Source organism: Astatotilapia calliptera, chromosome 2 (genome assembly GCF_964374335.1).
Source record: "Astatotilapia calliptera chromosome 2, fAstCal68.1, whole genome shotgun sequence".
Classification (NCBI taxonomy): domain Eukaryota; kingdom Metazoa; phylum Chordata; class Actinopteri; order Cichliformes; family Cichlidae; genus Astatotilapia; species Astatotilapia calliptera.
In genome coordinates, this window is record NC_137423.1 from 35,151,854 (window position 1) to 35,164,998 (window position 13,145).

The 13,145-nt window shown below is 40.3% G+C and overlaps 1 protein-coding gene across 5 annotated transcripts in view; it reads right to left on the bottom strand.

Moving 5' to 3' along the window:
* drp2 (dystrophin related protein 2) overlaps positions 1-13,145 on the bottom strand; it is a 176,026-nt gene that overhangs the window by 7,495 nt on the left and 155,386 nt on the right. For 4 of the 5 annotated variants that reach the window (XM_080308321.1, XM_080308312.1, XM_026145315.2 and 1 more), the window contains 6 exons: positions 12,420-12,586; positions 11,081-11,192; positions 10,098-10,234; positions 8,834-8,899; positions 2,873-2,938; positions 903-1,049 (listed from right to left, as the gene is read on the bottom strand). In XM_080308321.1, coding sequence (XP_080164447.1) covers positions 903-1,049; positions 2,873-2,938; positions 8,834-8,899; positions 10,098-10,234; positions 11,081-11,192; positions 12,420-12,586 — 695 coding nt within the window. Of the gene's footprint in view, positions 1-902; positions 2,056-2,872; positions 2,939-8,833; positions 8,900-10,097; positions 10,235-11,080; positions 11,193-12,419; positions 12,587-13,145 lie in introns of those variants that run through there. The other variant, XM_080308322.1, reaches the window with a different exon arrangement.

Genomic DNA, 13,145 nt, shown 5'->3' on the forward strand with positions numbered 1-13,145 from the left:
AAACAGCCTATAAAATAAGCTAAAGCAACCACTTTAGTCATTAATAAGGACAACAGAGCACACTATAACAAGAGACACAAAAACTGAACTAGGTCAAGGTTTCAGACACCCAAAGGGCACAAGTGTGTGTGTAGCTGTGTTTTGCTGTGTGTCTAGAAAGGTCACAACCAAACTGAGGACAAGGGAAATGTATTCATATGAGTCATTCAACTAAAGGATGCCTCTGGTAACCAATTAAGTGGAAAGGAATAATTAATTTGCTTCATTTATGGAAAATATCTGCCCCTGTAGTAACTAAAATCTAATTCAAAAGCATTAACATCTTGTGTTTTAGATATGTTTTACACTTAAAGCCAAACAATTCATAATAGACTCTTTGTTTTTCTTGTGCAGGACAAACTGAAGGTTGACATATGAGTGGTTCCATGTTACCAATATGCGGTTTTACAAGCTTAACGCTCAGGTATGCGCACAGAAAATGCTGCTTTTTTTCGTTTTCTTCAGGCAGTTCAAAGGATTTAGAGTATGAATGTGTTTATTCACTGCAGGAGGTTTGCAAATGACAGCAGACATACTGAACCGAGTGTAATACCTCTAAATAAACACGCAAACATACTTGTGTAAAATGCTTCTGGGGAGCTTTACTTATAAACACTGAACGTTAAGCCAAACTTTAAGGTTTCTGCAGCAAACGTTATTTTTATCTTAGCCTCGATCATATCTAAAAGCAAATCAGATCAAACACCGTTTCAAATGTTTAAAATTCCGTGTTTGGATGTGATGCAACTGGTGTTGAAATATGTCTAAAAGATGGGATTCTGGAGGATTTATTGTGCTTGAAAACACATGAATTCTAAAGAATGACGAGAAAGTTCTAACAGCTTTATTTCCTGGCTACAGACCTGTTCTCGTTCTCCAGGCGGGCCAGGGTGCACTGGAGCTGCTCCTTATCCTGGTGTTCCAAATGTGCCAGCAGCATGTGCTGTCCACAGGGTGAGTCATGGTCCAAGGCTGGGCTGGAGTGACGCAGGAGGTACTGATCTTCATCCCTGAGTCCCCCACACAGGAGACAGCACACTGAGCCACCAGCACACAGCCACCAGCAGCACAAAGCAGAACCAAGAGCATGGGAGAGCAGACAGGCCAAAGCAAAGCAAGGCAAGCAAGACAGGAAGGCATAACAGGACGAGACACAATGAAACCAGACAGGATACAGCGGCTTGGAGCAGTGTGCCAGGTTCCCAGTCCAAACATTAAATGTTCTGCAATAAAACTTGCTCACCAGACCATTTAACACCTACTCACATTTATTAAAAATGGAAGGTACATCTTAAGCTGCACAATATATTGCTCAGATATTAATGTCCAATAACATTTTATTGACACTGGAACAAAAACGTAATGTTCAAATCTATGATAACATACCTAGGGCTATTAAACGATAAATGGATATGTGTTGTTGTCAGTTTATGTTGCAATAATGCTATTGCCCAGGCAAACCACTTTGTACAGCCAAAGTTAAATGAGAGGCATTCATATCAAGGAAAGACATGACGCCTGAGCTGAGTTACTCTGATACTCTGATACTTAACCTTCAGGTGCATTGATGAGACAATGTGGGTCTAAATGACCCAACTCATATGTGCTTGGGCTTAGTTGACTTGCATGCCTGTTACCTGACAACATTAAACTGCGATTAATATATACAGGTGGAGGTAAAGGCCGAGCATGCAGGAACGGTGGTTCAGGACAGTAAACAGCAGGATGCCAAGCACACACCAGCTGGAAGCACCGATAGCACAGAGCCGTGCAGCAGGAAAAAAGTAAAAAAAAAAAAATGAAGCATTGACAGACAGAAGGACGGGTGTGCAGAATAAGAACAAGAAGATACAAGGGCACAAAAGCTGGAAGCAACACAGCTGCACATAAGGGGAAGAAGTGAAATGCCATGCATACAAACACACAGGCACAGAATAATCCAGAGACAGAGTGTAGATGCAAAAACTATATGCATGTATATACATTTGTGTGACACAGCTCCATCCAAGCAACACACTAGATGCATGCACATAGCAACAAAGACAATGAACGCAGGTTTGATAAGCAGAAATATCAGTACTGAAAAGTTTTTGGCTTCCAAGTCTTTTACTTCTCTCTGAGTTTAAAACAAGCTCTTAATGTATCATCAGTCACATCACTCTCTGAGAGCAGACTAACACAAAACACATGTGGAAAGGTACAATAAGAACACTTCACACTGCACTCACACACATTACACAGACCTCTAAAGTGTGTATGTGGCAAAGCTACAACCTTAACTTTAAAGCAGAACCATCTCAGAGAAGGAGGAAATGGCTGACAGCCCACAGCGATGTCAACAAAATAAGACATGGACACACAGAAAATCATGATCTCAAACAACCCTAACCACTCTCTCCATGTGGCACTTTCTCAGCTTTCCACAATGAGGACTGGCTGCCTCATTCACATCAAACATCCTTATTCCTCTCACTGCTGTAACCCCGCCACTGCCAGCCACTCAGCCAGCTTCTGCAGGCACTCACACATACGCTTTGTGTATCTACACACAGCCACAGACCTTAATCGCAGCGGGCATGTGTATGATGAATAGAAAGTGTGTGCACACTGCTTGCTGTGGGTCATTTTCATTATGTGGCTGACTATTTATGCGGTTACCCAATTTTACCCAAAGAGCTGAACATACATGTACAAGTCTGTGCACACAAACAAACGCAGAGACAGTCGAAGCATCGCGAGAAAAGAGTGTACACACAAAACGCACACATAATCCCTGTGAAAGGCTGTGCTTGTAACGACAGGGTTTGTAGGGTGGGGGTGGTGGCATACTCACAGGCTTTCATCAGGAGACAGACTATCCGTGAAGAATGAACAATTCTGGCTCTCCATTTCCGCCAATCTGTATGTATACAAACACACAAACGCACACACACGCACACCAAGGACAGGATGTCAAATATACACGCAGTTGACACAGGTACACAAACACCCAAAAGAGAAATATTGAGTGAGATCAGTAAACTTAATGAAAAAGGAAAAGCAAGACATTATGTTTATTGCCACACACACTGAGAAAAAATATATTTCATCAAACACAAGCTTTAAACAAATAATCAAAACTTATTTTAAGCTGTGCATGTGGGACCTCTAGCCTGGATAGTAAGGTGCGCAGGGGCATTTGACTAACAAGACTGCAGAGTGGCAAAAATAGAGTAGAGTAAAAGCTATAAAAATATCCACAAGGAGCATGCATAAAACTTTATTGTACATTGTCTACTCGCATATAGGCAATAAAAAAACCTTTTAGAAACGTGCTACTGTCCAGCACCACAGACAGCATCAGCGGTGTGTGTAAGGCCACAGTGTGTCAGGTGCTCTGTGGTTTTTCAGCACCAAGGACAGCGCTTCCCTTCTGCATTATATCCTGCTGACTGTCAGCTACACTGTACATGCTGCTCTGTAAGCTGTTTTACTACAACACCAAATAAAATGTGTTGTGGCAGGGCAAAAAATGAAAAGAAAATTTGTTTTCTTATTTTTAATGGAATACATAAGAAAATTGGGTCCTACAGAAATCACAGCAAGATGGACAAGGCAGGGGCAGGTAGACCCAACAGGTAGGTGAGTGTACCTACTGTGCAATTAACAGGCTAACATGTCTTTGAGTACTGCAAGATTCTGAACAGCATTTTCTGGGGAAAAAGAAAGAGCAGGACTGTGCATGACAGGTTGCTACCATCGCTATATGTCGTTGATTGAAATCAATAATTAAAATATAATGGTTAACATGCATTCTGCTTAGAAAATTAATAATACCAAAAACATCATTGATAGATAGAATGTTTACTGTAAGCTCAGTGTGATACTATTTTTAATATACACCTATAGTACTGCATAGAAACGTTTATAAAAATGACTTCTTGCCTTCCATAACACATTTACAACAATCAATAATTTTTAAATGGTTTATTAATGTTCCATATTGTACACATCAGCATAAGAAAATAAGTAGCTCAAAAAATTAACAAAAAATAGGTGCTTTGTGCCCCATCTTCATCTCTTACAAGCAGCACACACTTTAAAATACAATTGTATCCACTCTTTCCCACACATTATAAAATATGTAGGAAGATGTGATATAAATAAGATGCATGCATGAGCTGGCTGCATGAAAGTGGAAACACCAGAAAGTCAATTCATCACAAGCAGCTGCAGTCTGCTGAATATCAGAGGGTAATGACTTATAATAGCGATCCATGATTAAAGGGTGGGTTGAAATCGGCGGTCAAACAACAAAGTTGTTATTTGCACCGCAAGCGTCGCTGCAGCTTTAACCTCTTTAGCTTTGTCCTTCAAGTCAGGATATTAATCATCATGAAGAAGCAGCCCACTGATGCAAATGTGCTACGAGTCTTGTGCCTGCCCACATAAATACACACAGATTTGCCACATTAAAATAATCTTCTTCACACACCGACACGCTACATGCTGAGTCATCTTTCGCAGTGTGTGGTCAGGTGAAGGAGTGAGGGATGGTAGAAGTGGGGATGAATGATGTAGAGGTTGTCAGGTGCATCCACATAAGATTCCATTTCTCTCCAGTTTTCTATGAGACCATAATACTGAGAAATGCAGGATTTATCCATGGCCTGTTACAGGAGGCCCAGCCTGTGAACCCGACCGCTCGTAATTCAGCCCGCAACACTATTCATCACAAAACCGCCGCAGACCTCAAGCTTCAGTCAGGAACAGCAGCAAAGGAGACAAGAAAGAGCAAAAAGAAATAGGAGACAGTATTGTTCAAGTTTCTTGCACTTACATGTGTTCTAGCCTCATGAATTAATGTAAAAAAATAAGAAATAAGAAATGTGAGCAAAGGGCCAAGGGCTGGAGAAGAGGGATACTATGGTTTAGAAAAATCTTATCTTACTTTCTTTTTTTAATGTAACAAGTTTTTTTTTTATTAAAGATCCCACTGCTTTCATCACAGCAGTGGCGATAATGAAAGAAATAAAGTCCTCATATCAATATTAACAGATTTTAACAGTTTAATAACTACTGAAAACTAGAAATAATCCTTAGCGAAAGCGACAGACCTCATGTCTGTTGCACAGTATGTAAAAACGAGTTACAACCAGAGGGGAACTTAATGGCAATCCACGCCTCCACACACTCATACACAAGATATGCACTAATATTGAAATCTTAATCTTATATTAACATTCATATTGTTATATTACTGTTCATATTGTTTATTGCACTTTCCTGTGCTATGAAATTGCATGAAATTGAATTGAGAGTGAGAGAGGACGTGCGAGAGGAGGAAGCAGATGCACTGTGTTTTTTACTGACTGTTCTAACCTGAAACTTCAAGTACTCTTCCTCTGAGATGACTGTAGAATATGCGGCATGGATTGTGTTTTTATCATTTTGCTTTTTTTCAGAATTTTGTTTATTTCTATGTTTATTGTAGTAGAGTAAGCCATGGGCAAATCTTCATCTGCAGTCCCTGGCCATGTTTTTAAGGTTGTCATTTGTGCTTAGAAACATATAATCATTTATATGCTGATGAAAGAGCGCACTCTTGTCTTGTTTTGCCGTGCAGTTGGTGGTTTTGTGTTCCAGCAGGGTTTGTGCCTAGATAAACCCAATCCCCCCCCCCCCCCCCCCCCCCACACACACACACACAATATGCCATCATAAAGGAAAAATATTAGACAAACTGAACTGACAGAGATTTTATCCAAACTTGAAACTGAAAATTCAAAGAACTCAAATAAGAACAATTTCCCCCTTTTATCTTACATTAACTGACAGTAAAAGTAAGGAAGGAAGTAAAAAAAAAGGTAACGGAGAATGAAATAAAGATCTCCTCTTGCTGCCAGAGTACAAATAAAATAACACCACCACAATAAAGCGTGTCTACTCTTATTATGATGGTGCTCAGATGATGCTGGAACATACGAGTGGGCTTACACAGTTCTCCTTTTTGTGAATAAATGTGCGACTGCCTATTCTCATTTAGAGCCATTTGCAATTCTTTATAATTCATTGCATTCTCATTTGCCCATTCATTCATGCACAGTCCCAAACATATGCAGTGAATGCAATGGCCTGAGCATTGAAACCACTGGCGTTGCCGTTGCTCGTCTTGCTGAAGACATCTGTATACGTGCATGGCATGAATTACCATGTATATCACTCCCAACACACCTGCCTTATATATTATTTACAGGTAGAAAGAAAGGAGAAGGAAAGGAGCAATCTTGTTGCTAATGTATGAATAAAACAGTCACTATTGCCATACATAAGTTCTGTCTACTTGTTTTTTTTTGATAGTTCTCAGTGAGAACATATGAGTCAGCTCACTGCTGTCTTTTTTCTTCTGTCGAACTGTAGCACCATCGATTTAGAAGCGTTTATCATCCCTTATAATTCATTCATTTTTTCCTTTTGCCCATTCACTCATGCACAGACAAAAACATAACAGGAGACCTTTAAAACAGTTTGGGGTTCATTTTTCTTGCTCAGATCCCATCAATACATGTGGATGGAAAAAGCTGAAAACCCCCCGCATTAGTATGTAATTCACCAGAGCTAACAAAGGGCTCGAGATGGCAAGTTGGGCAAAAACACCTCTCGGATTTGAACTCAGTAAAACTAAATTGTACAAAGCTATACAGCAATCAGTTTTTTAGTGCTTACCAATAAACCTACACTTAAAACGTTCATGTTACAACACTGAAAAACACCTGGTGTGTAATATTAAATGGTTGATAAGATAATGATAACAGCATAACAGCTTGACCCATTTGTGTGGATATAGAGTTAGACATATAAACATCTGTGTAAAGAATTGTATTCACTGTTGAACACATTTAGGAATAATTTGTAGAAAGGTTTTTGTTTTACTATTGCAAATAAACAAATTGATGCTAGTAATGAGTGTTGCACATGTATTGAAAGTGTTATGCAGCTTTTAGTGCCTCTGTGCTGAAACCAAGCACCACAATGGGGATGAAAGGTGATTTAAGTGACTTTGAACGTGGTATGGTTGTTGATGCCAGATAGGCTGGTGTAAGTATTGCAGAAACTGCTGATATACTTGGATTTTCCCCACGCAACCATCTCTAGGGTTTAAAGAGAATGGTCTGAAAGTAAGAAAAATATCCAGTGAGTGGCAGCTCTCTGGGCAAACATGCCTTGTTGATATCAGAGGTCAGAGAAGAATGAATAGACCTCTTTGAGATGTTATAAAGACAGCAATAACTCTAAAGAACTGCTAGTTACACACAACCATACTAGGTATTATCTTAGTACTGCTGACAATGAGTTCACTGTACTCAAATGACCTTCACAGCCACCAGATCTCAGTCATAGATCATCTTAGGGGTGTGGTAGAGCTGGTGACGTGTGATCCTATCATGTCAATATGGATCAAAATCACTGAAGAATGTTTCCTTGCTGAATATTTGCCACAAAATGATTAAGTAAGTATGGAGACAATGTGCGTTGTGTACTACTGAACCACATTATAGTGTCTCATCAATATGAGACACCATTTATTAATTTGAAAGATAAATCATTTAACTATTTTGGGACTCCATTGCTGGTGAGGAGCCCAAAGTCATTATTTTATATGCAGAAAACAGACATGAGAAACATATATAGTTTAAAGACATGCGAAATTATTATGGTACAATGAAACAATGTTTGCTTCTGAGAAAATGTTTCCAACTGTGCACATTTTTCTAAAATATTCTCAGGAGATTGAAAATTTGCAAATAAATGTGTCTTACTTTTACCAAATTAGATTGTTGTCTGAGGTACATGACCGCTTTTCCCACTTTCTTTATTTGTTGTTTATTTCTGTGATAGTGGCAGCTACAATTACAGAATGAAACTACTTGAGACCAATATGACTGAACAGCCTTTTCAGAAAATTGTAGCATGACTGAAAACAAATTATTGAATCCAAGATGACAAAATAGAAAATATGTTAAAGAATAAGAGAAAAGGGGTTAGATACCTATAAAAAGCAGCAAAATAGGGTGGGAGACAAAAGAAGAGAGAGATTGCAGATAGCAAAAGGAAAAAAAGGGGCAAAGAAGATATAGGAGGAGGGAAAAGGGAAGAGATAAAGGGGGTAAAGAGGACAATTGTACTTGCTTTCTCTTTGGTGCATATTCCCTATGTTTTGGCAGTGTGTGAAGCAGTTGTGTGTAAGAGCCTAGGGGAAACAATACACAGTGGCACACTTACCAAAACACACACACATATACACGCACACACACACGTGCATGCACACTGCACTGTGGGCAGAGCTGCCAGGAGTGTGGGAGTCCAGTGGTGTGCCCTGTATGCTGTCAAACAGACACTAAGCCACACCGACAGCTCCCAGGTGACCAATGGGCTCACTGCCCCAGTAAGTGACAAGCTGCTAGGCACGCTGAGCCCTGCTGACCTCTACACACACGTACACACACACACGTACACACAATGGTCACAAACTTCACTGTGTTTGTGTGGCGCATAAGAGTGAAGGAAACCGCTGGGTAATACAGCCTCTATCCTAGCTGGAGTACAGTGCACAACGCAGACAAATCAATACCTCAATTAGAGTGTGGCAAAGACTAAAGGGTGAGAGAACAGAAAGGGGAGAAGAAGAGGGAAAAGTGGGGTGGAGTGAATGTATGTAAGGGGGTGGGCGGGAAGGGGGTGGTTGATTTGGAGAATGGAAAGAAGACTCTGTAGTAATGATTTGATAGATAGCACAGTGCAGAAAGCCACATACCTGCTGGCATAATGTTCAATCCTGCTGTGTGTGTCTGCATGGGGCAGCTTGGGCGAGGAGCACGGTCTGGGAACAAAAGGCGCCACCGTCAATACTTCACAGATGCAATTTTTAACTCTTTCAAAACATGAACGTGTGGCTGCAGAAAAGCAAAACTGAAAAATTAGCATTCTACTACTACTACTACTACCACTGCAACAAACCAAAGAGACTTCAGGAAAAACTTTATTTAGGGAAGCACAAAGGGATTCTGACAGAGGTCCGGTGATTTTACAGGAAGAATGTGTGATGGTTTTGAAAGCCATCATCTCTGGCTTGTGAGTGGGCTGCATAAGTAATGAGTTGATCAGAAGATTAGGAGCGAGGACATCTGTATAGTAAGCTCTTTTTAACAAAATGGCTTTATGCACTAAGAATCTTGAGTATGTGAAGGCACAGCATGATGTTGATCATAATGCTGCCCTAAATTGAGGGGTACAGAAAAAAAGCCCTTCCTGACACGTAATGAAAGCTGCTGCATTTATTCGTTGAATATATTTCATCTCTAAATATGAAGGTCAAGCATTGTTTCCAATTATTTTTCCATTTTGTGCCCTAGGCAAATTTATGGATTAGTATGTTTTTATGTATTATAATTATATGCTGCTGCAAAATGACATTGCCGAGATGTAATCTTCAACCAAAAGCACTTTATCATATGACTGAGATCTTAGCTGGAAAAAGGCAATTTAATGGTCTTCACTTTGTCTGACGAGGGCAGGCTTAATGTCGCAAGGTCAGGACCATACCTTTTTAATAAGCTCCTATTATAACCATATACTGAATCTTTAGCTCTAGCTCATTGTTAGTTGGCAGGACAGATATTCCTTTATCCTTATTTGTTGGACATTTATAAAATAGTCATAAAAGATGACCATAAAAATGGGCCAAAACCTGGACCCATAATTGTGTAAATCATCCTGGGTACATCGTAGCCTGAAGCAATGCTTCACGATGATCTAATGGATGCTAGTCTCATTGCCTGTTTCCCACTTTAAATGAGACTCAGTCATGTGAACAGTGCTCCCGAGCCAGAATGAGATCACAGGACTAACATTATTTTAATCCTGAACACAGAGCTTTCTCTTTAACCCATCTGAGTGAGTCAGCATGATAATTAGCCTGCAACAGCAGGAGTATGTATGGGTGTAACAGTGAGTCAGTGAGGGACAGATGACAGGAGAGAGATGACTGTGTTCTGTGTGTGTTTATGTGCAGGACTCACGTCTCTGAGGTATCAGCTTCCAGCACTGACTGCACTGGCAGGTAACCTCTCTGCGGGTGCTTCGTGAAGTACTGCTTTGATCTGAACTTGTTCTTCAGAGTCTTGGCAAAGTCCCTCATCTTTTCTCCTGAGGTTGTCTGTAGTGTGATTTAGGTGCACATGGGGTAAGTGGGTAAAGTTGAGGTGATGGGTGGGAGACAATTTATACAACTTTAGTTTTCTTGGAAATGTTGCGTTCTCCAACATTACCTCATTTAAAATGTATCCAGTCTGCCTTGAAGCCGGTTTGTTTTGACTTTACCAACTTTTTTCCACACTGTGCTTTTTCATTCAGTTTCTACTGCTGTTCTCTGTCGATCCTTTATATTTTGTCTAAACTCTCGCCTCTTTTTTCCCCCCTCTCTGATTCTCTTTCCTACTCTCTCAATCAGTGTAGAAATCTATGGGCGCCTGCCTGCCTAGCTGGTGGGGAAAAAACTGCAGCTAGCAAACATAAAATATTGTCCACTGAGAAAAAAAACACATTGTACGGATGGCCCCTTGCCATATTTTGCAGCTTGGAATTGATTAAAGATTTAATCTGGCACCATCTCAGTACACTCCAGCACTCCAGCAACAGTGCAACAGCTACTCATTTAGAATGAACTCGACTTTGGACAATGTACATGCACTTGTTTAAGACTTTGGTCTTATTGGAGTTTTGTGCTCCAAATCCCACTTTATGTGCACCGTTCAAGTCAAAAGGATATTGCTGCTGAGTAGTGCTCAGTCTCTGCATACTACAGATAACTATAAGGATATGTAACAGTATTATAGATGATAGAGTCCGTACAGTGGAAAGGTGCCTAATCCATGTCTGGCAGCAGAAATCAGGAGACAGGAGTACATTTTTTTCCCTTTTCGTTGGAGTACAGCTGGGCTCTATCCATCACTAGGAACTTGAATTTGTATTCCGTAAGAGCACTAGCTAATGTTTGTCTTACTGGTGTATAGTACTCCATGATGGGGTAGTGCAGCTTCTTTCCCTTGGTTGTGCGCCCGGTTAGAAAACATGTCTGGCAGATGTCCACATTGAACTGCTTCAGACTGCGATACCTGTCAAGATCAATATAAAAGAGAGGCTCAACTGATGTTTGCAAGAGAACCAGACAGAGTAGAGTGGCTCAGTGTGTGTAGTTGTGTTATCCTGCTGTTGGGACATAAATCTGTTTACACCGTCACGCTGAGACCTTTTGGGGGTTTTTCTTCAAAGTGACAAAAACCCCCCAAAAAACGAGTGCAGAGAAAATAATGGTTTGTGTGTCTAATCTTATCTAAATAAGACGAATGACGCATTCAAATTGCTTTCAGTTTTGTGCTTTGTGCATGAATGTGAAATAGTAACTGCTATTATTACATATAGACGTGCACATACATCACTTATATTCTTCACAACATTTGATGAAAATAAACAATATTAATACTCAGAGAGACTTCAAACGACATCCTGCATTATATTAATTTTTTGGGCCAGTTTTGTTCAGAAACCTTCAAGCGTGATGCTAATACTATAGTATCTGCAATGGAGTGTGCAGCTTTTCCTCATTATCTCTCATCATTTTTATTATAAACTAGATTTTCCAGCATTTCCATTCTGAAATGGACTTTTAATTCTGTAATAAACTCAAGTTTAGAATTTGTAGGTAATAAAGTGCAAAAAGATCCTAGGGTGATTATTTTAGATATATCAGAGGCACATGCAGGCTCACAAAGCAGAGTTCAATATAGTTTGGTGTTAAAGTTTTTGGTGTCGGTGGTGTATGGTTGTTGCACAGGTTGTTGGGCAAGGATGCTAGAACCAACATATCCTATCAAATCAGGAACATCATGAAGAAGCGGAAGCTGCACAGACAAAGACTGGAAGAGCACTTGGATACTCCCACTTCTCAGGTGCAGCCACTTCTCTGACAACCCACCCAGGCTGCTGCTGGAAGTAAACTGCGAGAAGCAGGAAGTGTAGATGGTGGGCCGTCGCACAGTTTACTGCTTATATCCTAGTTTTTCATAGGCAGCTGAAAAACAGCTCTTTCTAAATAATGTATAAGGTGGTCGATATGATGCGCTCTAGCAGAACCAGGTTCATTCTTGAGTCTTTGCTTTATGTTTCCTACTTATTATTTGGATTGTTGGTTGACTATTTGTCTTATAGCATGCGCTGTATGTTTCTCATTGCTATGCTGCAGTTGACTGATTGATTTTGATTTCCTTTTAATTAGCCCATATCACTTCAGATCCATATTTATCATTTTATGCAGTACATCTTTGCACATAACACTTGCCTACCTGAAGCCCTTTATGGGACATTGCTTGCAGACGTAGCATTTGGCCTGGTGCTTTGTTGACTCTGCAGCAGCCACTCGGTGAAGCACAGGCAGCCAAACCATGGACTGCGGCTCAAGGCTCATCCACTCCAGGAAGTGAGACACCTCAATAGCGGGTTTCCCTGGGGCCTGAAAAAGGAAGATTAGGGGAGGAAAGAAGCGCAGAAGACTGTAAACAATCCAAATATAGACCAGCAGCAAGTGAGATATGTAAAGTAATTAAAGAAGAAAGTATGTTTCCTTTGCTAACCTACTCGCACAAGGAGTATTGTTTTGCTGAAAATAAGGACTCAAAGAGAATAGAAAAGATAAGAGCGGGACAAAGAGCATGAAAGAAAAGGTAAACCGCTTTGAGATATCTTTCGCTTTTATGCAACAACCTAAACAGTTATAGAGCCACAGTAAAAGAGACATAAATTTAGTTTCTGTGTACACTGCATGTTTGTGGGTTCTCTGTCTCTCCAGCAGATAGCTTGTTGGGAATTCCAGAAAGTGGGATAAAAAGGAAGTCAACCTAATAAAAGAATGACTCGCCAAGCGCTTAAAATCCATGATGTGCTAAATTCTCATTAAGTCTGCATCAGAGATGCATTAAGAGGTTGATTTCCCTGGGGCTCCCTCCACTGCTCAGGCAGGGTAACATAATAAATGTGTGCGTGTATGTGCACTGATCACACAGACTGTGAGG